The 26,925-nt window shown below is 40.2% G+C and overlaps 1 protein-coding gene and 1 non-coding gene across 2 annotated transcripts in view; one reads left to right on the top strand and one right to left on the bottom strand.

Annotated features, from left to right (window-relative positions):
* The window catches only part of LOC120784414 (A disintegrin and metalloproteinase with thrombospondin motifs 16), a 55,020-nt gene extending 32,536 nt beyond the window's left edge, over positions 1–22,484 (top strand). The window contains exons 12-24 of the mRNA XM_040118210.1: positions 1,146–1,294; positions 3,257–3,429; positions 3,566–3,696; positions 4,054–4,177; positions 4,468–4,712; positions 4,933–5,068; positions 6,818–6,944; positions 18,547–18,751; positions 19,806–20,000; positions 20,104–20,160; positions 20,423–20,638; positions 20,758–20,905; positions 21,044–22,484. Of these exons, the coding sequence (XP_039974144.1) occupies positions 1,146–1,294; positions 3,257–3,429; positions 3,566–3,696; positions 4,054–4,177; positions 4,468–4,712; positions 4,933–5,068; positions 6,818–6,944; positions 18,547–18,751; positions 19,806–20,000; positions 20,104–20,160; positions 20,423–20,638; positions 20,758–20,905; positions 21,044–21,159 (2,022 nt within the window). The 3' untranslated portion in view covers positions 21,160–22,484. The remainder of the gene's footprint in view (positions 1–1,145; positions 1,295–3,256; positions 3,430–3,565; positions 3,697–4,053; positions 4,178–4,467; positions 4,713–4,932; positions 5,069–6,817; positions 6,945–18,546; positions 18,752–19,805; positions 20,001–20,103; positions 20,161–20,422; positions 20,639–20,757; positions 20,906–21,043) is intronic.
* A 3,868-nt stretch (positions 22,485–26,352) lies between these two features.
* Positions 26,353–26,424, bottom strand: trnae-cuc. Its single transcript has one exon. It is a non-coding gene; the product is annotated as a tRNA-Glu (tRNA).
* Positions 26,425–26,925: the final 501 nt, after the last annotated feature.

Genomic DNA, 26,925 nt, shown 5'->3' with positions numbered 1-26,925 from the left:
AGGACCACGAGATTAGTTGGAGGGTGGCATGTGTCTGTGGGCTCGTGTGCATGAACACACAGTGAGATCAAGAACAGCTAAACATATGCCCGCTATCAATCCTCATGCATGAGTTGTGTGTGCATAGTGTGTGTGTGCTCGTAAAGGTTCTTGGGATCACACCAAGGACCGTGCAGTTGAGTATATTGTGACTGATGTCATCTTGACATGTACAAATCTAGTCCAGTACTGTGCCAGGAAACAGCTCGTGACATAATGTTGCTTTAAGATTTTGCAAAGTCTCCTCATGTTGCATTAGGGGATTTTTGCTCATTTTGTAACATGTGATTGGTTGGTTGTTTAATGACTCAGCCTTTTTTGAAGTACATACAATAAATAACATGATTCAGTAGCATGTTTGTCCTGTAGCACGTCCATCATTTCATGCAGTGCTCTAGAGACAATCTTTAGATACCCCACGCTTAAAGTTGATTTGCACTGGAAAGAAGTTCAATTATCTCAGTCACTTGGCAGATATTGATTCTTTTGTTTCAGAACTAAAACTGTTTAAAACGATCTTTTTCAGCAGTTAAGAAACATTGCTATGTTGATTTGTGCACTGTTGGCAACAGTATTTCAACATGTATCATGTTTTTGTAGTTATATTTTTTACTTGAATTGCTTTTTAAAAGAGGGAATATGAGAATGAGGGAATAAGCAAAGGTCAAATATAGCATAGGGCACCATGAAAAGAAAATGTGCAGAATAATGGGAACTGCATTATTTTAGGAGAATATCCTTGTCAGGTATGAGACGGTTTTTTCCACATTTCAGCTGTGTTTGGCTTAGCTCTGTTAATTCCAGCTGATGACAGCTCAGGGTAGAGACTGTCCAAAAAGCAGCACAACTGGAGTTTCCCTGAGAGACTATGAGTATACAACCAGGACTAGACCAAGACCCTTTTGACAGCAGTTAAACCTGAAAGCTGCATCCTACAGGCTTCTGATAGGGTTTGACAGACAGTCATCATAAGGAAGTGAAAGGACAGGGATAGCTGGAAAGTCTGTCTGCTATAAACACTTTTAAACACTTTGCTCTTTGCTTGTGTGTCTTTCCTTTCTTCCGCCTCCCTTTATCCCACTCATAATTCCTCTTTGTTTTTCCAGTGGTGCCGTAGGGGCCAGTGTGTAAAACAAGGTGATGAGGGCCCGAGGCCTCAGCATGGCCAGTGGTCGTTGTGGTCATCCTGGTCTGCCTGCTCACGAAGCTGCGAGAGCGGAGTCACCTATCGAGAGAGGCAGTGTAACAGCCCCAGGTAGAGAAATACTCAAAAAAAGCATGTTAGCAAAGATGAGAACAGCACAAAAATGTAAATATCAGCAACTAAGGCTCAGTTGGACATTTTGGGAAGTATTTGGCTTTCATAAGAAGGTCGGTACAACACCCATGTCTCTGTGTTTAGCATGGAACTGGAGCCAGGAGGCGATTACCTTAACTTAGCATGAAGAATGGAAGCAGCTAACCTGGCTCTCTCCATTGCTATAAATTCTCTTACCAGCACGTTGTTAAGTACTAGTCAACATGTTGTATCATGTTTTTTATGTACTCAAACAGAACTGTAAGAACAACAATTTTTGTTTTTTAAGGGACGTTAAATGCTGTAACTAAGTTTTTCTTAGTCAGGTGCAGTAACATCCTAATTATAGCATGTAACTCCAATTAAAAACAATTGATTGTTGATTTTACATTTCTGTTTGTGTATACAGAATAAACAAATTAGATACACTATGTTAATTAGTGAGCTTTAGGAATGCTAGCAGGCAAATTTTTAAACATTGACCAAAGCCAGGATAGCTATTTACCACTTCTTCTAGTCTTTACGTTTAGCTAGACTTTGTATATAATGCACAGCCATGAGGTTGGTAACAAACTTCTTATTGAACTCTTAACAAGAAAGCAAAAAAGATTTCCCAAAATGTATATTTGCTTAATAAATCTGACACTTTTAAGTGGAATAGTTCTTGCCTCAAAAATTGTTCACATTTCCGTATTGCAGTGACAATTTGCAGATGTGCATTTAACCAAATAGGTAATAAGTAAGAATTTTATACCATCAAAATATGTTCAAATTAAGCCACCAAAAAGTGCAAAACAACAGTAAAACCCACCCCTAAAACTATTCATTTACTATATTTTTTTTGCCAACTTAGCAAAACCATTTCGATCACGTCACAAATATTTTTTTATAAATATGTCATTTTTACCATTTCCTAATTTGCAAGATTCCATTCTATTAATTCCTCTTAACCAGTGTTAAAATACCTGTAGCAGTGTGTCATGTCTCGATTACCATGTAAATGTATACACATGGTTATACACTAAAATATGCAGGAATTGCCACAACTAGCATGTATGTGAACAGGCAAAAACGTATAAACAAAAACAACTGTATACACAGAGGAGTAATGTAGAGACACTTTGGTACAGAGATGGTCTGTATTGTTTGTGATTGCTTGACTCAAGGCCAAGAGAATATTAAGACACGTGATTAAAATAGTGACGATCCCTCACATGGGTCTGTCACTTCATCACTTATCTGCTCACTTAGTCCCTTACTCATCAGTCACTCAGGATTATTTGCACTGCCAGTCCGTCAGGGGGCCCCACTCTAAATGCCGGGGCCTCCCCTTTATCATGTCTTGCCAAGATCCTGACAAGTGGTTGGCTAAATTAAACAGAGAGTGATGAGGAGAAAGACCAAGACATGGGGGAGGTAGGATGGCGATGGAGGGATAGGAAGAAAAAGACAGGCAAGAGGAGAGAGGCAGGGGAGAGAGAGAAAGGGGGTAGAAGAGATGACAGAGAAGGGATTAAAAAGTGATACATACAATAGAGAGATATAAAGGGGGGGAATCTCAGAGCAAGAGGTAAGTGACAATGTGATTGGAGGGCTCATAGCGGGTGTAATTGTCCCGTAGAAGGCATTTTAAGGAACATAGCCTGGGGTTATACGCCTGTGATTGAAGAAGCCTTCACAAAAGCACACTCACACACAGCTGCATATTGAGGGAAGAATATTCACATATTAGTCATGAAATTCAGTGTTATTTGTAATAAAAGACAGTTTGACTTGCTCTCTCTGTAGATCACATACATATGAGAAATAATCAGAGCAATACAAAGAAAATAATTTTACAGTGAAACACTGAATATCAAAATAAAAAACCACAAATGGAAAGCTTCATTTAATGACATAGGTATGTATTCTTCTCGGCAGACCTGCATATGGAGGGAAGTTCTGTGAGGGCTCCTCCAGGTCGTACAAACTTTGTAACACTGAGGATTGTCCCCCCAATGCCATTGACTACAGAGCGCAACAGTGTGCCGAATTCAACAGGAAACAGTTCAGAGGATGGTACTACACCTGGAGACCATACACTAGAGTGGATGGTGAGTCAATCGCTGAATTTGAAAATAACTCAGCAAAAAAGATGTGAAGTGACAAAAGAGAAATTTAGCCATGTTGATGTTAATAAAGCATTTGCTTGTTGCCTCTGGCCCCTGTGGTTTTTCTCTTTTCTTCCAGATCAAGATGTATGTAAGCTGTACTGCTTTGCCGAAGGTTACGATTTCTTCTTTGCTTTGGCCAGTAAAGTTACTGATGGGACACTCTGCTCACAGGACAGCTCTAACGTCTGTATTGACGGACTGTGTGAGGTAATGCTTTTAAGCCTTCAAGCAGTGAGACAGTAACATGGTTGTGTCTGAGAATGAGGGAGCGTGTCGAGTTGGTGCTTGATAGTTTTTTAGATGATATCATGTGTGAGATCTTTGAAGTTGAGCTGTAAATTTTGAGAATGGGATCAGCGGTGGAGAACATCAATAGACACCCTTGTTGTGCTGTTTCACAACTACTTCAGATGTAGTGAAAAAGAAAATGCTAACCTGTCACCACAAAAGAGATAAATGATGGTAGCTTTCAACAGTTGTAATTTATCACATTGTATGATGTAAAGTAATTTTATGCTTGTAATGTACTCAGTAGTCAAAAGCAATGATGTTTTTCTCCCACAGAGAGTGGGCTGTGACCGTGTGTTGGGCTCCACAGCTGTGCCTGATGCTTGTGGGGTGTGTAAAGGAGACAACTCCACCTGTAAGATCTACAAAGGACACTACAACAAGCAGCATTATACAAACCGTAGGTCATAGTAATTAAATTGTTCAGTTCATTGGTTTTGGTGATGTTGTTTGAGATATTTTAAAAACTACAGATTTGGTTCTTTATCCCAGATACTGAAATTGCTTTTTCCTACCTTTTATCATTTTATAGCCCATACACAAGACTATTTTGTGTGATTTGGTGTATCATAGTGCATGTTATGAAAATGTAGGGGGGTTTTTTAGTTATGACCACAATTTTTGTTTTGTTTCTTGGGTTTTTTTTGGAACTTTTAGTGCTCGTGTAAAAAATTTTGTTGTCTTTCTTAGAGTACTATGGGGTGGTAACCATCCCAGCAGGGGCTCGGAGTATCCGTGTGATGGAACTGAATACATCAAGCTCTTACCTGGCTGTCAGGGACACCCAGAGACGCTACTACCTGAACGGACACTGGACAGTGGACTGGCCAGGCAGACACCCCATTGCTGGAGCCATTTTTGAATACAAGAGACCCTATAACAGACCAGAGAGCCTCTCATCAACTGGCCCCACCAATGAGACACTGGTCATAGAAGTAAGGGATCAGTGGACACAAAAATTATTACTCTGACCAATGTTATATCACTTATTTATGTGTTTGGGCCGTTTGCTATATTTTTTAATGAACTACCCCGTACCCTTCTTTTGATTATGACTTTCTTCTTTAGATCTTTATTCTGTTATGTGCCTGCATGTAATTTTACTTCTTCTTTCATTCTTTCATCTCATCATTCTGACCATATTCTTTGTTGTAGATATTGTTGCAGGGCTGGAACCCAGGTGTACGTTGGGAATACACTCTGAAGAAAGCTAATGAGAAAAAGAATCTCATGAAACACAATTACACATGGGCCATCATACGGTCCCAATGCTCAGCAACTTGTGCTGGAGGTATGTACAAACAGGAAAGCCAAAAACTATTTTTCATAAGTATTATCATGTTACACATGTGCTGCAAATTAAATCAAAATGTGCTTTTCCAAACTACTAATGATGGATAAAGTATATTCAAAGTTTAGTATATTCCTTTTCATCTTCCCTGTCACACAGATGTTGTGCAGTGACGTGTTACTCTGTTTGCTTAAAAGAAGTTGCACCACTTTTCTGTGTTTTTGAACACAGATGAAAAAAGACAGATCACCTCTTTTCAATTTGGGCCAAGTAATCTGGGACAGCCCACTGATTAAGAGGACAGTTTGTAGATCAATGGACAAGCATCTAAAGCTGAGTCTGGCCTCTCTGATCTATAAGAAGGCTTTTAGCTGCAGGTTAAATGGAGAGAGGAGCATTCCCATCATTAGTGAGGCGACATTAGCAGCTCTTGTTTCGGAATGGTGGGACCTCTTCTTGCTCTACTGGAGACCTGCTATTACATGCACACACACACACAAACAGATACGCTAAAGCAAGTAATCACACACATGCATGGCTTTGACCAGTGGCCTAGTATTAAACTAGGACACACACATATACACACACAGACACACATGTGCAAAGACTGCTGTAATGACCCGAGCAGTCCCTGGCATGGTGATTTGAGGGCATAGGTCAGGAGATAAAGGTGTATATGTGGGCATGAGTGTGTGTGTGTGTGTGTGTGTGTGTGTGTGTGTGTGTGTGTGTGTGTGTGTGTGTGTGTGTGTGTGTGTGTGTGTGTGTGTGTGTGTGTGTGTTTTATGTGTGTGCACTTGCTTGGCTTCATGAGTGTGAACAAAGCCCCCAGTATAGAGTTCCTGTTGATTGACCCTCCAGGTTAAAGTTCCCCTCCCTGGTCTGTTGCACTCCACCCTAACCACCTCCACCTCTTTGTGTCCTGATTGTAGGCCATGATGGGCTGGAGGTCGTTTGCTTTATTAAAGAGTGTGACTGACTAACTGACCTGTATGAGTTGTGATGTGCAGATTGCCCTTGCCTAAGGCCAAATACCAACCAGGAGATCTGTGAACCTGGGATTCACGTTTCACATAAATCACAAAACACTGTCAGATCTGCATTTGTGCCAGAATTCACAAACACAAAGTTCCTGGAAATTAAAGAAGATTAGTAGCCTGTGAGAAAGTAAATAACTTTTTAATAATATAATTTTTCAACAAATGTTTTCACGGCTTACAGAGACAAATATTTTCTTTGCACATCACATGAACAGAGAAGTGTGGTGAAAAAGCATGCACATTGAAATATTCATCAACACACAATGTATTTTACCACCTAAAGAGTATGTCAGTGTCAATGTGAAACCAGTATTATATTACTTTTATGTTATTAAACAGGTGTCACATGTTCACATATTACAGGTATATTATGTGCAAACATTTGATAGCATTTTGATAAGCAGTTTTAAACAACAATGCTGTTTTGTTGTAGTTGGACAACATCCAGATTATTTTTTTGAAGCTGCTGTATCCCATGTCAAGAATGAACCTTCAAGCTCTGTAAACTTGTTGTTTTTATACATCCATGCTGATAATGTATAAGGCCTCGTCATAACTATTGAATCCACAGTAAATATCCGCAGTTAGTTTTGCTAAACTACTGTTGTTTTATAGTAACACAGTGGCAGCTAGGTACTTTAACTGTAATTGAAAATTATGATCCTTTTATGATGATGTGCCCGTACTTGTTGATATTAAACCCATACAGGCCAGATGAACACCAAATCAGCATGCTACAAAGACTTGAGAGTGCAGGTGAACACATCCTATTGCAATCCTAGATCAAGACCAGCTACGGGATTGATGCCCTGCAACACCCAACCATGTCCTGTCAGGTCAGACCCTATGCTCTTTCATATGTCATTGTTGTGCATGCTAGTAATAATACTAATGGTTGTTGCCTCAAATGCAGTTAATGTAACTGTATTCATTTAGTGTTGTCATAGAAGCACAAACCCCAGTAAATTCAATGATCATTTGTGGTTTCAGAAGTTTGTGAATGAGCTCATAAATGTATCTTCACTCTGTTTTTAAGTGGCTCTCAATCTGGACATCATTAAAAAATATTTGAACTGTGCAGACATTTCCTCACATTTTCCTGATACATACTTTTGGATGGAAAAAGACTGAATATTTGGTCCTTCTAGACTTCAGGGTATTTCAGTCATTCAGTTGTTCATTTGACGTATCCTCGAAGGGCTATAAAGTGTCCTGTAGGCTAGGTGATAGCCAAAAACATTGTTGGCTGTAACAGTTCAACATTCTGTACATTCATGTTCATGTTGGGAACTTGAGGATGATGATCAGCTTTAGGGGCCATCAGCCAAATACATTTATATAGTTATACAAGCTCACTGTGCTGGAGAGGAGATTATGTTGTGGACAACATTTTTAGTATTCTCTCTACTTTCTCTTAATATCCTTCTCTCTGTCTCTTTTATTTCTGTGTCTCGCACATCACCATTTTGGGTGTAGTCTTTTGTCTTCCTACCTTCTGTCCCTTTCACCTTCCTTTTCCCTCACTCCTCCTGACTGCCATGTGTTATTGGTCTACAACACCTACACATCTGTTCTGTAATTTCTTGACATGCAGTGTCAAAAAGAGCTGTTTATTGGTTGAGTCAGCTCCTCCAAACTTCCCACACTATCTCCTCATAATAAAGCGAATGAAGGGTGTCAGGCAGCACTGACTATATTCTCCACCCTTTCCCAGCCCAGTAAAGCACCTGTTCTACCATGACGACATTTTCCTCTCTTGTAATGAAAAATAACCTACATTTTGGCCAAAACATGCGTGTGAGACACAGGGAAGACAGGGGAAGTTCCACTGGATATTCTGTTTGTGTCTTCATCCAGTTAAGAATGATCCCTCACCAAATGTCAGAAACAGTTAGCTTCTGCGTTTGTTTAATACAGCAGGCCAAGGACTTGTAAATCTTTTCACATGTAGAATAACTGGGACTCAAGCTCATAACAAAAACGCTACTTCCCTAGCCCTATCAAGACTCACTAAGGACTTTTTAGTTCTACATGTGTAGTATAAAATGCACTGCTGTATACAAAATGCACTGCCAGCTTATTCAGTGGGACATGTAAATTCAATTCCAAACTCTGGTGATTCTCAGAACATATTGTCCCACAAGGGTGCACCAGAAACAAGCTCAAGATTCATTTGCAGTTGGGAACCAATGTAGGAAACATTGTCATAGGTTGAAGTTGAGGCTTTTCTCGATGTTGTATAATGCCACTGCTGTCACTTAGAGTGGCACTGACACATTATCTATAATGTATGACGATACCAGACAGAGCCAGAGTGGACGCAAGACCCACTGATGAATCTGCAGTTTCAGGGTGTGGTTCCATGGGATCCTGGCTCAGCTCGATTGGTTTGGTCACTGTCTATTCCCGTGACACACAGGGCCAGGGCCGAGGATCCAGTCAACATGGTCTGCTACTGCGGACATCATAGGGAGTGGTGCAACCACTGATAGTCAGGACATGAATGAACACACTCATATAATGGCACACACAGGGGAGATGTCCCTCCCTTGTCTGTGCTGCTCTGGACATTGTCATGAAGGTTAAAATCCTGGCCAGAAAACAAATCAGTCTAAGATGCTCTTGGGATAGCACTTTAGATTTTGTTAATGATGATACGGTTTCAGGAAAATGTGATTTTTTTAAAGCCAGATATGCATGTGTTGGGCATGAACGACATTTACACAACAGTATAAAAGACATGAATTGTTGGTTGACTGTTTTTGGGGATATATATTGTATGACATTTACAGTAGGTTATTGGCCCCAGAACTTCTAAATACCCATCAAGTGCAGTGACTAATGGAGATGCTGTGTGTCATTCCTACAACAGCTGTTGCTGATGTATTGCTTCCCCTGTGTGTATTTTCTGCAAGTGCAGTTGGAGTAATAATTTCTAAGATATCACGCAACAGGATCCCTTGGGCCTACATAATTCCTGCAAGAGAAGGTCACCAGTGCTATACAGTAAGGATGCATAATGGGTATCTTCTCGGACGGCCACCAATTCTAACAGAGAAGCAAAGTGTGATGTTGTGAGAGGCCCTCCCACAATTTTGTATGGTCCAAAATACCTTCAGAATATACAGATAGGAAAAAACTAACCCCTGCCCACTTTAGTTACAGTTGCTACGCCTGTCTAGCTTTCTGTTCTGGCACAGCCAATATGCAGTTTACAAGGATAACTTTGGCAGATTTGCCACTCAAAATTCTTAGCAATTTTTGAAACAATGAGACAGATTTTACACAGGGGTATATAAGAACAGGCTTCCTGTTTCTAGCCATTGACTGTCACTCTCAGGTTTTATCATCTGTAGCTAGCCAGCTAATTAAGCAAATGCCAGCCCCATGAGATGGTTGAAAACACTGTCTCCAGATGACTTTTTTAATCTTTCAAGTTGACCCGTAAAAGAACCCCGTAAAAAGGTCTTAATATGCACTTGAAGGCTACGTACATGATAATTTGCAAAAGACTAAAGGCTAAAGCTACATGCCCCATGCAAAAAGTCTGCATCCTCACCAGTTGACAATCCATGTTGAAGACAAGATAATGGGTTTGGCTGATGGTGCAGGAGTATCTACCCAAATCAAATAAAGAGCAGTACAGAGTGGCTTATGTTTCCCTGTACTCTAATAGTAGTATCCACCAGTTCCCACACAGTGGGAGAATACTGCACAGGGGATGTACTATCTTGATAAGGGGTTTTTTAACATTACCTGTAACCCCATAAAATATTGTAGTATGAAATACTCCTTTGCCTTGGAAGTAATGCTGTGTAAGGTTAACAATGTAAGTGAGTTAGCCAGTCATGCAGTCAATATTTGCAGCTTACATTAGAGTAGATAAACACACTGTATTATTGGTTCCTTACACTTACACTCTTGTATTTTTGGTTTTGGAAAGGTAGGAAAAAGACACCACCTTTCCAAAATCTTTATATACAGATTATCTTTCTTACTACAGCCCCATGCAGCTTCATTGTGTGGAAAAATCCAAAGCTTGACAGGCCTGTTGTGCCTAGTTACATTTTCTAAGCTATATTTGGATATTCAGTGTTCAGGATAAGGGTTTAGCAAGCAGTCAATTATCCTAGACTCTGTTTGAAATAACAAAATAAAGTACTCCTGGTAATTGGTCATCACTTCCTCTGTGCTTTTGTAGTTCACTGGCTGCATCTGTTAGCCAATCACAAAACAGTGCAACCTATATGCACCCATTCAACACTACCCTTATTGTTGACGTCTGTGATAGTGATTATGGACCACAACTACAAACCAAATGGAGGATATTCTAATCTGCATTATGACATGCAAAAGTGACAACTAGCCCTATAAAGTGTCTTTGATGGATGAATGCCGTGTACATGTATAACTGGGAGCCTCTACTGGGGCAACCACTGCACAGATAAAGCAGGACCTTTACAGAGTCTAGTGGAAGCCTGTGTCTCAAGGAATAACAAGAGCATTTATCTAGGGGGCTTTGACAGCTGCTGTTGAAGGCGTCAATACCTCTGTGCCTCTATTCTGAGTATTCCCATGTACACTCTTAGTAATAGTCTAAAATATCAGCCAAATTCTTGCTAATGAGGTAGACACTGCTGAGAAAGTTGTGTCTCGATTTTTGTGAAAAGAAGGGTTTTACCGAGACTCTGACCTCATCTCAGTCAGTCTTGCCTGTGGATGTCCAGAAAAATTCTGCTATTGAATGTCCAAATGTGACTTGTTTCCCTGCATGTGAAACTGTTTTGTTATGTTGTGGCCAAACCAAGCCACTTAAAATGCTCTTAGAACTCTCATTATTTGATATTGCCAGAATAAGGCACAATAAGGTTTTGTTGCATCTTTGTTCCTGGAAATTAGTGCCCCTCCACTTGGCCTGTTTCTACAGAATGAAAATGTTTGCTATGAACGCCTGAAATGTCATATAATGTGACAGTTTTTAATGTTTAGGAATAAATTAAATAGGAAGGTACAGGAGAGCAAGACAAAAAGACAAGCAGAATGCAAGTACTTTCAACAGCGGTTAGTGTTGTCACAAATATGAGCTTCGGGGGTGTAATTATTGCTGTATTTGCATCATAGCTTTTGTCTGTGCACATATGCATAAGTATACATAAGTGTTCATATCCATAAGTACACATAATGTAACATGTACAGCATACATGCAGTCTTGTTGTATCATGCAGGTGTTGTTGGCATCATGTTGCCAAGAGCAGAATGCAGCCAGAAAGCAGCCATCAGCTGCTATCTGGCACAAACACACACACACACACACACACACACACACACACACACACACACACACACACACACACACACACACACACACACACACACACACACACACACACACACACACACACACACACACATAAACACACAGAAGGAATACATGGCAAAGCAGGAGAGGCACAGTGGTGATGTCTAGTTACTCTGAAGCTTACTCCTACCCGAACTTTCTCACTCTGTCATCAAAATAGTTTTAAGTGTCCCAGCTGCACCCCAACCCTAAATCAGTGCAGTCCAACTGAGTCAGACAATTGTTAAAGTATAGTCATATTCTCGCCTCATCACTTTTTTTTCTCAGTGCTTTTATTTGGAATCTCTTGTTTATGAAGTCATCCCTCTCTTAATCTACATTCCACTGGTGGTGTCCCAGCGCCTCTTGAAAAAAAACCTGCTGCTGCAAGATTTTCTCAGCAAATACAGTATTTACAGTGCACCAATATTAACACCTAAATCATGGAAGCCCAGTTACATTACCATTTATCTCATGTTTTACAATAACCAACAGCTGTTCAAAAGGGGATTTTTCCTCTGCATAGAAGTTTCAGTGCATTAATATTTCCCTCTTGCTCAGTTTTTTGTATGTCTCCATTTTGGAACAGGTATCCTAGGAAAATTCTGCGTGATGACCACAGAGCTGTCTCAGATTGACTAACATAAAGTAGTCATTGTGTTGTCATCAGAAAAAGGAGGCCATGTCCTCCAGGGCTTTGTCAGATCAGATTTTAAATAATAATGGCATGTTTGTGGTTATTTGTGTCAAATGTGTAGTAAATTGTTGTATAGTATGTAGTCATTTCTGTTTTTTTTTCACCGTAACGTTGAAGAAAAACTGGTACTGTGAGCACACCACTTCCAGCATTGCAGATGATTCCCACCCAGTCAAATAATGCTTGCACTCATACAGTTCTGTAGCACTTTGGATAAAAGTGTCCACAAAATGTTATGTTAGGATTGCTACTATGGCACTCCACCTAAAGTCTACATTATTAACTGTGGGCTTGTATTGGGGTAATTGATGTTACCAAGGATTTTACACAAACATGATAGTTACTTCTTAATGTAAAGTTTAAGCTCAGTAAAGAAAACATTTTAAATAATAGGAAGATTCACCGCTGACATGAAATAAGTGTTGTAAAATTTTACTCTAGTAAATATATTATTACTATTATTATGTGATAACTTGGAAAAATAGCAGCATCCTGGACAGAAGGTCAGAATTCATAAAGGCAGTCCCATGCAAATGCAGAATGGTAACCAAAAATTCTCAATACAAGGTCCAGCTTACTTGTTGTTTCTGAAGACTTCAACTACATCTTGTGGCCTTCCTTGGCAGATGGAGTTGCTCAGTTGTCATGGGGATGGTTTAGTTATTATAACAAAGTTTTTAATTTCCATCACATGACTTAAAAAAAAGTTTAAAATGGAGCACAAAAATGGTAGTAACAAATGTGTTTTTTACAATTACATGCATTGTTATTTTTTTTTTAAAGGCATAAATTCCTTTGCATTGAATAGTCCTTTTTCAAAGCAGACATTTTGACCTGTCAAACAAACAGATGGTTCCAACTGTGCTTTTACCGCTATGGTAAGTCAAATGTCTGCTGAAAAGATCTGTTAATCTGAGTCATGTGGAACATTCAAGAAAAAACAGCTGCTAGTAAAGCTAGCGTGGTTCAGGTTAGCAAGATTATTGCGGAAATCAAAACGACATGTAAAGTGGCACGGAAGAAAAGAAAAACTGGTGACGCTCATCAAGCAAACACATCAGTTAGATCCAAAATATGAAGAAGCTAATCTTACTCTGGAGTTCACTGTCTAATGTAGTTGGTTAGTCTTTTGTGAGTGAGTAAAATGTTTGGTACATTTGGGCAGAGGTTAACTTCTATTTTTCACTCACTCAACAGAAACCAATGAGAAACATGCATGAAAAGAAACATGCATGCTCTTAAATAAAACATACATGTTCTTTTATTTAAGAACATGCATGTTCTTAAATAAAATGTAACTTGTCTCTATTTGTTGCTAGTTACCCCAGTATTTCTGTTTGATAAATCTTAATCAATTTACTCATCAAGGGGGAGCATGGAGTTTTTTCAACCTCCAAATGGGTCATGACAGAAAAGTCTGGGAACCACTGCGCTACAGTAAGTCAAGTAAAAACAGTGTGACTTCCTGTAAGAATCAATTACAGCAAAATTCTAAATTAAAATTTCGCTATAAAAAAGTCGTATAGAGCGTTAATAACTCATTTTATGCACGCTTAAAATGTCGGTTTTACACTCTGAATGAGCACTGAATGATCTCAACTATGTTGTTCAAGTATACTCTCATATAAATCAGATAACACAGATGGACATATTAATATATTTGTATATGTATTTGAACCAAAGTCATCTAGTTTATTATATTTCTGTGCCACACTAACAGTGGAAAACTTAATTATGGTCCTGTTGGTAAATGGATCCTAGTAGAGAAAGGAAAAGAAACATTTCATGAGAAATGAGGCCATACTGTACATCAAGGAGGACATCAGGAAACTCTTGCTCACAGTGTTTGTGGGTTTATACCAACAAGCAAAACAATTCAAGCTTTATCCAGACATTTACAGTGTGTGATCACCCTGTCATTACCTGGTAGCCAGAGACAGTTGCTGTTTCATTTCCATAGATTTCAGTCAGCACTTAACTGCTTACTCATCTCTCAGGATACTCTAGGTACAACAGATGCTTCAATTTCCCTCAACACACACACACACACACACACACACACACACACACACACACACACAAACACACACACACACAAACACACACACAAACACACACACACACACACACAGAGAAACACACTACTTCACTGTGGCCAGAGCTGCAGCCATTTTTGCAAGGGGACACTTTCTGTCCCCTTGGACCCTATTTCTTGCCCTCTGTGTGTAAGTCATAAGGTCGGTTTCTGTCTGTCTCACTGTCTGGCTCTGTTTCCCTCTGTCTCCCTCTCACACACAGAGGCATGGGTGAAGCGTTTGAGGTCAGTTGTGAGACCTTTCTGTCCCTACATACACACACTGTGCAGAGGAACAGCAGGCTTGGTTGCCAGACCTCCACTGCAGTGTCCATTACCTGGGTGGCTTCAGGCTCAGCTGTAAACATAACCCTAATGGCCTGAACACTTTGATGTAACGTCTTTTTTCTGTGTGACCTGTCCAACCCTGTTCCACCACACACACACAAACACACACAAACACACACACAGACACACATATATACAGACGCACTCTTATACCACCAAGCAGCCAGCCAAGGATAGCTGTCATTCAATCTAAGTTGTGCTCTGGTTGCAGCACTTCCAATCTCTCAGCAGGGATTTGTGGGGCTGTGGCTTTATGACAAACATACACACTCTCTGTCTGCTTCTCTGGCTGTCTCACTGTCTACATCTTTTAAAAGTCATTTATATATATGTTCAAATTCACATCCTCCCGATCTCATGTACACCAAACACAGCTACCCCCCTGCTCACTCGTTGTTATCTTAGATGTTGATGCTTCTCTCTGATATTTCTTTCCACTTTGCTTCCTTTTCTCTCTTACCTTCACTCTCACACTCTGGCACTTACAAGGTTACACACACTACCCCTATCAGCATTTACTCACTAATGGATTTTTGTGTTTACACTGACTTGAGGAAGCAGTGATAATAGTGGCTGTAAAGTAATCTCACAACTGTTTACACTCATCTCTTGGGCCTATCTCCTTCATTATCTACAGCTGGTGCTGCTTAAGTGTGCCTGTGTGTACGAGCATGTCTCTCTCTCGCGCTCTCTCTCTCTCTCTCTTTGTGTGTTTGTGTGTGTGTGTGTGTGTGTGTGTGTGTGTGTGTGTGTGTGTGTGTGTGTGTGTGTGTATTTGTTTTGTGTGTGAGTGTGTGTATGTGTGTGTGTGTCTGTGTTTGTGTGTGTGTGTGTGTGTGTGTGTGTGTGTGTGTGTGTGTGTGTGTGTGTGTGTGTGTGTGTGTGTGTGTGTGTGTGTGTGTGTGTTTGTGACCACTAGAGGAACTAGGTGTTGGCAAGACACTGACAAAGCCACTTTGCTATTTACATGTTTTGTTCTGATAAATAATGGCTGGATTGCAACAGTGGGTCCAGCCCTATAAACGCAAAGGAGCTGTGAGAGGAGCCCTTTAACACATTATGACAATTATCTTCTCTCAGTGAATTCTGAATGGGTTCAAGACCCATCAACCTTACTAAATACATAAATGATCAGACAACAAATTCAAATGCAAACATTAAAATCAGCAGAGTTTCTCATGTTACAGCAGGAAATTATACGGTAATAACATCAGGTAATCTATCTTTTTCCTGTTGGTCACAATCTAAACCTCTAGGCGGCATTTCCATGCTTTTACAGTCTGATCACAGTTATTTGCAGCAGTGTGTCAGATTTCATAGTTTCATAAACGTGAATATATACCGTATAATATAGTTGCATTGTTTGGGTTTCTGCTGATCACATTAATTTGTGTATCCTACGTTATCAGAGTTCTGCTTTCTGGTTTAATAACTAGAACTAGTTTCAGTTGTACCTTCCTAAAACGCTGGTATAGTATAGAACGTCTTTGTTGAACTAAACTGAAACATAATGTCCTATTATATGTGCATATGTTTCTTTTTTTCACCGAGCAGCGGGACAAGTTTTTCAAAGTGCATCATTTTCTCAGAGCGTGTGGGCCCTCCTTGTGCATAAGCAGTGAGCTGGACCGACCAAAACATGCATTCTATGCCAGTCTGGCGGGCTGTGGTCATCAGTCCATCTCTGCAGGTCATACTATTCTGAGGCCCTGCACTTATTTCATTTTGCTGTGTCTGCACACAGTAATTTGGACTGAAAAGGCATTACATCGTGGAAAAAGGTTTCCGATGCCAACTCACATTTAGAGTATGATATCACTCTGTCTCACAGTGTGGATGTACACTAATATAAGTAGAGAAACACCCACAAACTGACATGAACACGTGAATTTGCAAACACACACAGCCATAAACAGAGGTTATTTAATGCTACTGGTGAGCATCTAGACAGCGTCATTTAGACCACAGAAGCTGTCTGACACTTTGTCCGCAGGATATCTGATCCCGTGTGCTTCTGTCCAGAGGGTATGGTGCTTACTCATCCTCCAACAACACTTGCTGATAGCAGCCGAGGCAAAGATCACAAGGTGGTCTATAATTTGATATGGCAACGGCCACTCCAGTGAGGTCACTAAGGTGATAAATCCGTGGTACAAGAAAGTGCCTTTCAGTATTAAATGAAGCTCTAATATGACATCCTTTACTGTCTACCACATTACAACCTTTTGTTCACTGTAGGTCAAATGACTACATTTTACTTTTCTGTGTAAATATCTGAGAAGTAACTAAGTGGTGTAAGAGAGCCAGAATAAGATTTCATAAAGTACGCCAGTACGATATCATACTGTAGCAAGTTGGTAAATGTTCTTACGTAATAAATCCATGATATCAGCTATCCACTACAAGCTTGTATGTTACATCATAGAAATCTAATTTGGTTTAAGTACTGAAATATTTTTGCTTTCATACTAATTAAGAAATACATATACAAAATATATTGAATTTCTTCTGGCTTGAAGCCAACCGTGTAAGCGTAATGTATCAATATAATTTCAGCTAAAAATTGCTGTGACTTGAGTTAGTCTACTGTTTGCTTGACTTTTCGTATTTAATGACTCCATGAAGGTTTAGCTCCTATTTCTGTGCCAAAGGCTAATAAATATCATGTTAGCCTGTTAAATATGTTACATGTACGTGTTGCTCACCAGGTCAAATGTTTAAAGTGAACAGTTGAACAGAAACTTTCATCTCTACATTCCTCTCATTCTCCCTCAAATCATCCTTTGATGATACCACAGTGTGTATCTTCCTCCTGACAAGCCATGACACATATGAGACCAGATGGAATTTCTCCATCCGCATTTATTTAGATTCGATAGTGCATATGCATAGAGCTATACCCTTTTCATCCTCCTTATACAACATTCCAGGCAAGTGATGCACTGAATTACTACAAATAAAGTTTAGACTGAATATATACAACTCTGTGTGCTGAAAGCAATGTTTTGGGGGCTGTTTGGGGTAGATCTTAGGAGGCTGGGTGGGTACATTGGGGTGAACTTAGGGAGAGGATGACAGAGTGTGTGATGAGGGATTGAGCCGCCTGCACCTTGAGTTTGGGGTCATTTCGGATAGATGCAATGAAGCTTTGAGGAAGAGAGAAGGGATAGGAGATTTGGGGATTAGGCGATTTAAGACATACGGTCTGTCAGGGTGCAGTGTTGAAAAAAAAAAAAGCTCTAAAAATAACATAAACTCTACTGTCCTAAACTGAGCACTCATCAGGGTCAGAGGATTATGTGTCTAAGATGCATTAATATAAAGGATGCTTTTATGTATAAAAAAAAAAACATACACATACACACACACACACACACACACACACACACATATATATATATATATATATATATATATATCACACACACACACAAATGTTTTAGGAGTGTATAGTACAAATGGAAGTAATTATGAAAAAAATATGTGATGATGTTTAGTTTTAGTAGTGATGAGGGATGAGTTTAGGAAAGGGGGGCGTTTAAATTACACCCTGCTGTTTCGGCTGTTCTGACTTGCTCTGAAGCCAGTCAGCCATGAACAAATGTTTAAACTCTATAGTGTTAGGCCTGCAACACTCCACTGTGTCTGATGTCAGTGATATATGAAGACTGGTGTGTAGAATCATCTTGAATAAGTCCATTAATAAGCTATAATAAGCATTATAAGCTATTGTTAGACATTAAGTGTGTTCGGGGTTTTACAGTCGTTTCTATTATGAAACGTCTGAAGAAGAATTAGCTGAAGAGAGTACTGCAGTGCCACTGGAGAAGAGAAGTGGCTTCGATGCAACACGATGAGTCCTCTACAGCTGCTATCACTGTACGGTTATCGTGTCACTGGCAAATTCACGCAGGCCTGTCTGAATAAATGATTGAGGAGCTGCGCATGTTGACTCAGCGGGCTTGTGTTGTGTTGTCCCAGCTGGTCTGTAGGAGAGTGGGGGGTGTGTAGCCGGAGCTGCGGAGGAGGAGAACAGATGCGGCAGGTCCAGTGTGCCCAGAGAACCAGCCAGGCCAACGTAGAGGCCCTGGCTGACTCTAACTGTCCCCAGCCCACCCCAGCCAGGAGGCAAGCCTGCAAGACACATAGCTGTCCACCAGTTTGGACCGCTGGGTCATGGTCACAGGTAAGGATGTCTTTAAATCTGCCGTGGACATACGAGAATGGGATTTTTCAGTGTGTTTACACTGATGTATGAAAGGCATACTGCTGTAGTAGAACAAAACCCTTATCCACAGGAGTAAAAAACAGGTCTCAGCTGCACACTTGCGCTACACACTGTGTTGCTAAGTGAACCCCAGCCCTGATGGCTTAACCACATTTTATGACAGTGATCTCAGCGGCTTTAAACTATGAATGTGCCCACTGACACCTCTCGTGTTTTGTTCTCGGTCCAATTCTTATACATTATGTGTGGTGACTCGTTTCACTGTTACGCTCCCATTTTATCCCCAAAACTCCCTAACTACCTGCCACAAATGGTGTCCAGTTTACTTCCTCTCCGGTACTCTGTGGCACAGGGCAGTGCGTCACAGCCCCCTGTTTCATGGGTGAAGTGAAACACTTTCAAGATTTTAATTTAGGCCATAAGATTTGAGCACAGGATCAGATGAATACTAGGGGAATTAGTGGCCTGCCCCAAGGTATTATTGAGGAAGGAAAGCACAATAAGTCACTGTGTGAAGAATGTGAATATATGTTATGGGCTGTGCATGGTTGGCTTGTTAAGATCTTTGGCCTTAGACATGTCTTTCTATGCTCGAGTCATTTAATAGCGCCATTAGGTCAAATATCGAATTCATTTTGATAAATCTTATTTTTAGTCAAGAGAAGGTGGAAAGGCTACCTCTAAAATGATGAGTGTACTACAAATGTACTTAAAAAAATGATCAATACTGTGTTGTTGTTGAATGATAAAATGTTCTCTGTAATGGGGCCTGGACGTGATTCTCAGGAAAACAATATGCAAATGTTTGAGGATTCATATGATAGCCCAGTACAGATTTAATTTATCTATTGAATTTCCCCTCCGCCTCGGTAAGCATGTTCCTTCCTGACATTTTTTGAATTCTCTGCTGTAAATAATAAGTCATAATCAGATCTACCGGTCAGAACGGTAAAGCTTAAATAAATTAAAGGCATAAATTATCATCATTGCCATGTTTCTCTTTATTTGGCAGTGTTCTCGTAAGTGTGGCAATGGCTTGAGGAAGAGGACAGTGCTGTGTACAAGCACCAACCCAGGTACCCAGTCACACACACTGCCAGACAGTGTGTGTGCAGGCCAGCCAAAACCTGCCAGTCAAGAACCCTGCTTCATTAAACGCTGCCAGAAACAACGAAAAGTCCAGTGGTTTGTCTCCACATGGCAAGAGGTAATTTTACAGCAGCTTTAAAGACAGATGAAAAAAAAAAGAAATTAAAATGAATAAAGCAGTAATAAGTTCTCTCTGTCCATTTTCTCTATTCCATTTTCAGTGTTCAGTAACATGTGGTCATGGCTATCAGGCACGCTTCATCAAATGTGCAGAGAAGGTCTGTATTATATGTGTTTAGTCAAATATAGCACAATGTTGATTCGTAATTATTAAATGTGCAACTTTAACATTGATTGTTACAATTCACTGCTTTAAATTCTGATCTCTTCGCATCTCAATGTTGTAATTTAGGTTGTCAGTTTTCCATATATTAAGTAAGTGCTATAGATTTTATTGTAAAGAATGGTTTTCTTGAGGGTGTCATGTTATACAATGGCATCTTGTAGCTTACATGAATCTTTTTGGTTTCTATAATAAAGGACACTGCAGGAAAATACAGAGAGCTTGCTGCCAAGAAGTGCCACCATGTTCCCAAGCCCACAGTAGAGCTCCAGAGGCCCTGCATCCTGGCTGAGTGCCCTGTCCGCACTACCCCACCAATCCACCAATGGAGCCCTCTTCATCGCACCTATCCACTTCAGCCCCTTCCCCAACCTCCGCCTCGACCAGAATGGCACTCATCTCCCTGGTCTCAGGTAAGGTAACCCAGAGCAGGATTACACAGTGATTGACAAGAGAGGGGGCATTTAATGTGTTATATGTGGTGCACGGCATAGTACTCATCAACGAGGCCTCGTTTCTTTGTACTCTACAGTGCACAGTGACATGTGGAGGAGGAGTGCAGGCCAGGACGGTCCAATGTCTGGCTCAGGGGAAGGCCTCCGCTGGCTGTGCACTCCATCTTAAACCCTCAATGTCCCAGGCCTGCAACACCAACTTCTGCCCACAACCTGAGAAGAAAGGTACCGAAGCGCTCATATAATGCATTTTTGATGCTTGTGGACAAACTAAAATTGCTCTTCTTGTAATCTATAGTCTGAAAATACTTTGTCAGAATAGAAACAAACTTTCACAAGTAATTTTTTCCTTTTTTTCCACAGACCTTGCGTGTAGGGATTATTTCAACTGGTGTTACCTGGTGCCCCAGCATGGAGTCTGCAACCACAAGTTCTATGGCAAGCAGTGCTGCCAGTCCTGTTCAAATTCAAACCTATAATCATACCCAGTGAGTCTGTCTGTGTTACAGACAGATAAGTAGTTAGATAGACGAAAGACTATAATTGAAGTCCATGCTTGAAAAGACTGTTTTTGCTTTAAGCGTGTGGCGAGCACTGAAAAACGAAGAACATTTCAATGGAAGTGCAAGATAGTTGCAGTGCCCTTTCTTCTCCCTGCGATGCCGGACATCTGGATGCAAGAACTTGATGCTGACAGCACTATACAGGAATGTGATCAGGACAGTACAAATAAAGGAGAGAATTATGAGGAAAAACTAGCAAAATGGGAATCTTGATTAAAGCGAATAGGACTAACATGTCCAAAAGAAACTGAAAACCTGAAAAATCCCAGCTTTGTTTATATAGTGCACGTAATTGAACAGATCTGTACCCAGGACACCCAACATCTCCCAGTCAACCAGAGGTCAATGATGGCAGACCAACAGAGAAAAATGGTTGACGAGGTTTCAAGCAAACTGCCACGCAACAACATGTGATACACCCTGGTGTGCACTGCAGTTCTTGATGAATTGGAAATCAGGGGTCTGATAATGAAAGGGATGTTTTAAAGAAACAAGTGAGAAAATTTTATTCTACTCTAAGGCTTGATTAAAAACAGGCTGGGAATAATGAAAGGGGGCTTCCTCAATAGCTGGGCAATAGCAGAATGCTCTGTGTTGTCATATAAGAGACAAAAGGAAAGAAAAAAAAAAGCATCATACATGAGAGAACTATTCTGAGAAGGGTCTAGGCTTGTGAACTGGCTTCTGTACTCAGTGGTGCTACAATGTCGTCTTCTGTCACCAAATCAATGTGAAATCCTCAAGTTTCAGAAAAGAACAACTGAATTGTGTGACCCATGTACAGTATTGTTTGTTTTATTTATTGGCTTTACAATACAGCGTTGCTGGAAGACTGTATTAATAAGCAGTATAAATATGTCCTTTTATTACTCTACCCTAAGCCCATTACCCTTATATTTTGTATTATTTTTCATAGGATTCATGCTGACAAACTGCACCTTTTTCATTCAAACCGTTTATTTTTATTTTTGAAGCAAAAAAATCTGTGATGTGAAAGCCCAATTTAGCAATGTCAACATTGATTATCAACAGTGATCATTTACAACAGCTTATGAGTGGAAATCTTTATCAATAACAATAGGTATGAGCATGCTGTTTAAAGAGGCACCGCTCCGTTTTTATATTACGCTGTCCTACATTATTACTCAAGGCAGTCATGTATCGCATGCATTTATATTGCACAGAAACAATGCATTACATACAGTATTGGTTAGGGTTAAAAGCACTGACAGATGATGGCTAATGCTATTTCAATGTGGGTTTTACAATGTAAATGAAATAACAATAAACAAATGTGTGTCATGTCAGCATCTCAGCTGTGGCATGAGTCATGATATCATTTTTTTCAGTTGTCAGTCTGATTGAATTTCTTCTTCCAGGGGGTATAAACTTTTAAAGCGTAAATGTATTCTTGCAAAGTGAAAAAAAGGCTTAGGAGGGGAACTTGATCTCTTTAATCATACTTTTTTGGCTGAGGTCCTTAATGGGTGTGGTGATGTCATCATGCCCTAACAAAGGTTTTGTCTTTCGACAAACATACTGTATTATTAACATCACTATCCTCATTGTTATATGTTTTCACCTCCACAGTAAGAGAGAGTATACTGTTCCTTTGCATATCTGACACCATGGCTTTAATACACAGCTTTGCAACTTTCAGACTTGACAGTTGTAATGTAGTCAATTTAAACATATAACTCCCGTCTTTGCTTCCATGCATTTTCTTTCTTTCGAACAGAGAAAATATTAGATGGTCTATCTCTGCCATACTTAACAAACCTAAAAATAAAAACGCCGCATTCCTTTGCATGTTTTCAGATGCCAGGGTAGGGTTCCTCATCACCCTGTGAACAAGACAAAATCCTCAAGCAATAGCATTTTTCCATCATAAATGCCTTTGGAATAATAATAATCTTTGGAATAAACTCCTGGATACTTTTAAGGAAGCCATCTCTCTGGCTATACTTAAAAATTACACTGATATATATTTATTCAATCTCTCCGGCGAGTGCACATAACTTGTATTTTGATATTATTAAACTTAAGTTTATAGGTACAATGCTAACAATGCTCATCCACTCATTTGTTTTTTCTGCCTCAGGGCTTGTGCAAGTAAGCTTACAAGCCTGAAACTCAATGTGCAAGCATGAAAAATGGAGTTTGTGAGCAGAAAGCTCAATGTTCACACTAATCAAATGAAGCCTGTAAGCACAGACCTGAATGCAAGCTTGCACGAGTTTACAGGTAGAAACTGAAATACGAGCTGACAAAACAAAGATTACAGGAAACACCTGATTTTCCAGCCCATCTTTAAAAATTGCAAACAGTAACAATCCATATGTCATGGGAATGTAGCGTAGAGCCAGTTTTTTTATACGAAGATGATGAGAGCGGTGAATCAAAACATTAAAGTTGGAGAGTCTGTAATTCTTATATATAATATTGATTAGAGCAGGTTTAAGCTTTGTTGATGGAGCTTGTGTCTAACAGTTATGGTCCTCAAATGTGGTTCCTGCTATGGATATCCTTAATGTGTATCATCTTAACACTGTTCTCTCTTTCTCCTGAGATGCTCAAGACCCCGCCTCGCATGCATCAGGGTTCTAAAGCATTAAGTCATTATAGGCCTATGTAATATTGAGATATACAAGTAAACTTGACGTGTTTGCTACAATAATAAATGCTTCTTTTCTCTCTGCTATTTGTGTAGTTTCCTGGACTGAAGCAACTCCTTTGAAACCCTTTTACTGTGTGGTTGATGCACCAGGCGACGGGTTAGCATTAAATGTCATATCATAACATTATGAAACTCAAAACAAATGTGATCTGGCATCTGAGAAAACATTCTGGGGCCTAATGCTAAGATCTAGTTTTCAGTATGCAATGGAGTGAAGCACATAAGCCAGCGCCCTGGCTAACGGTAATGCCAATGTGGTATTAGCCATTTCAACACCTATGACATATTGTGTCTGGGCTTTACTCTTTAGTCATTTCTCAACAAGTCAGAGAGACACAGATGCCCAAAACAAAATCACCATTGTCATATTCCCTGGGGCACAGCCCTAAGGCCCCCAGATGAGGAGGGAGGGGAGAGAGAAGAAGAGTGTGAGAAGACAGAGAGAAATAAAGTAGAAAGAAAAAAGGGCGAAGGCAGGGCATCTATGTGCTAGGTGCTGTCAGAGAAACATGCTGTGAGAAAGACAGGGAGTGAGCCAAAGGGAGGTGTGGGTATAGAGAGACAGGGGTTTTCCTCCTTGTCTAACACCTCTCAGTTGTTGATTAATAGCTGGTCAGCTGTGGGCATTGCATGATGTTGTCTGTGCACTTATGTGTAGACACTGTATTATGGAATAAATGTAGGCCAGGATAGCGGTGTTTTGTTTGGTTTTTTTTTTTCTCAAGCATGTGTCTCCGCAGAGTTTAGAGATGCAAAAACTGTTTTATTGAATAGTGCCAGTTTGCTGACAAAGCTTTACCACACACCCACACGCAGCATCGGATTACCTTAAACCCCCCATCCCCCAACTTTGTTGTTGGAATGTACTGTCATCAGCCACTTTGCACCCCAGTCAAGTCAAAACTCAATCGTGAGTAGAAGAAGAGAAGAGAATCAAACACTCACAAAAAATTACACACAATAGTATACAATCTCCAACTTTCCTCACAATATGTTACAGTTATTAACAGCGGTACAGTTATATCAATGTTAAACTAAGCTATTATATTAATGTTGAATAAAATATATTGCTTCGTCAAATTATGAAATATCGTCCACTGATATATGGCACATGTTAGATGTCTGGAGTTTGCATCCTCTCCCAGCGTCTGTTTGCATTTCCTCCTACAGTCCAAAGATATGCGGTTCAGGTGCACTGAACACCCTAAACTGCTGTGGGTGTGAATCTAAAAGTGCATGCGTCAGTCTTACTGTTACTTAGCCCTGTGATAGACCGGTGACCAGTGTTAGTATTACTGTTCAAAGATCAATATATTCTTTCTGTAATTAGGCTATCAAAAACAACAATGTATTGCTTCAGTGAATTGTACTCAAACTTTCATTAAATAGCGAATTTCTTTCCACCTCACTCTGTATAATTTGCTAAACTGGCTTAACAAAGAAAAAAGAAGAGAATTCCAACTACACAAGAAGGAAGGGATTAAAAGGATGAAGGATTTTTGTTTACACAAAGATGGAGCTCAGACAAAGGCTTCCTGTAGATAAGGAAGGCGATCAAGGCGAATCTGGCAACATCCAAAGTGTTACCTAACCCATGTCAGGTAACAGAAGAGATTATCTGTCAGAGAGAGACAGGAAGAGAGAAAAGCATAGCCAACACTCCCCTTTCCACTTTAAAGAAACTATGCTATCTCTGACTGCATCTGTTTGGAGAGAGTTGGCTCTTTAGCCCTTGGGGCTAAACTCCTAAGGTTCATCTGAAGTTACAGGGTTATTACCTTTCCATCAGGATGCACATACAGCAATCCCAACACCTCTAGTTGCTTCCTCCCAGCTATTGGACAACCCGCTGCAAAGCTTTTTGAATTCACAGGTATAATAACCTCTCAAACAGGACCACATATATTGAGGGTTTGCACGGCTCAGTGTAAATGTGCACAAACGCAGCTCTCACAGCATGGCTAAGGCATGATGCACAGTTGCAGTGGAGACATTATACTACACACTGTTGCCTAAAAGTTAACGTGTTTTCTTTTTTGGTATAAAACGCTTTGATTGCGTTTCTCGACCTTGCCCCTATCAGTTTAAATGTTTTATGTCTAATGGTAAACTAAGTGGGAGGCATTCGGAGTAGTTGAGCTCTGTGTGCTGTGTGTATGCATATGCGAGTTTGTGTGCGTTTCAGAGAGAGGAAATGGGGAACGGTTATCTATACAACAGTACCCTCTGTTGACTCTATATAGAAATGATTCAAACAGTGCACAAACTGAAGCAGTAAAAAAGTAAACCACTTGCGACAGCTCGAAAAGACTACAAACTCCTATACATTTCGGCATTCAACAATAGTTGACTTCTACGATGAAAAGGAAATAGTGGTGGTTGGAGCTTCTGAGGGTATTACACTATATTCTGTTTCGAGCCACAAAAGGTAGTTCCCTGACCGGGAATCGAACCCGGGCCGCGGCGGTGAGAGCGCCGAATCCTAACCACTAGACCACCAGGGAGGTACACGACACGGTTGCAGTATTTATGATAATATACCAATCAAACAAAGCCAGAACTTTACATCATAATTCTGTTGTGGTTAGGTGAACCATCTGATAGCTAGTTAATTCAACACTTAAATGAAAATTGTTTAACTCACTGAAGGTTTGCTATGCCGTCTAATACCATTTTTACTGTTTCTCCTCACCTTAACCTTACCCCAACCTTATCCTAACCCCAAACAGTTACCTCTCTTACGCCTAACCACAGGTGTGTAGAACTTTGAGAACACAAGTAATCTGTCGAACTGTAAACCATATAATGAAGACACGGTCTAAACCAGGTTACCCTGCCCCTACTGGCCGGTAAACGCTGTAGCGGACTCGTATCACCAACTGCTCTGACAGTAACGCCCCCATATGCCAGAATCAAAGTGCCTGAAGCAAAATCCAAATGACAGCATACATCATATTTAGGCCGACAGAAAAATCAAATATACAATTGAACACTTGTCTTACTCA

This window comes from Xiphias gladius, chromosome 22 (assembly GCF_016859285.1).
Source record: "Xiphias gladius isolate SHS-SW01 ecotype Sanya breed wild chromosome 22, ASM1685928v1, whole genome shotgun sequence".
In the NCBI taxonomy this organism is placed as follows: domain Eukaryota; kingdom Metazoa; phylum Chordata; class Actinopteri; order Istiophoriformes; family Xiphiidae; genus Xiphias; species Xiphias gladius.
The sequence above is the reverse complement of the archived record's forward strand: the minus strand, read 5'-3'. Positions and strand labels throughout refer to the sequence as shown.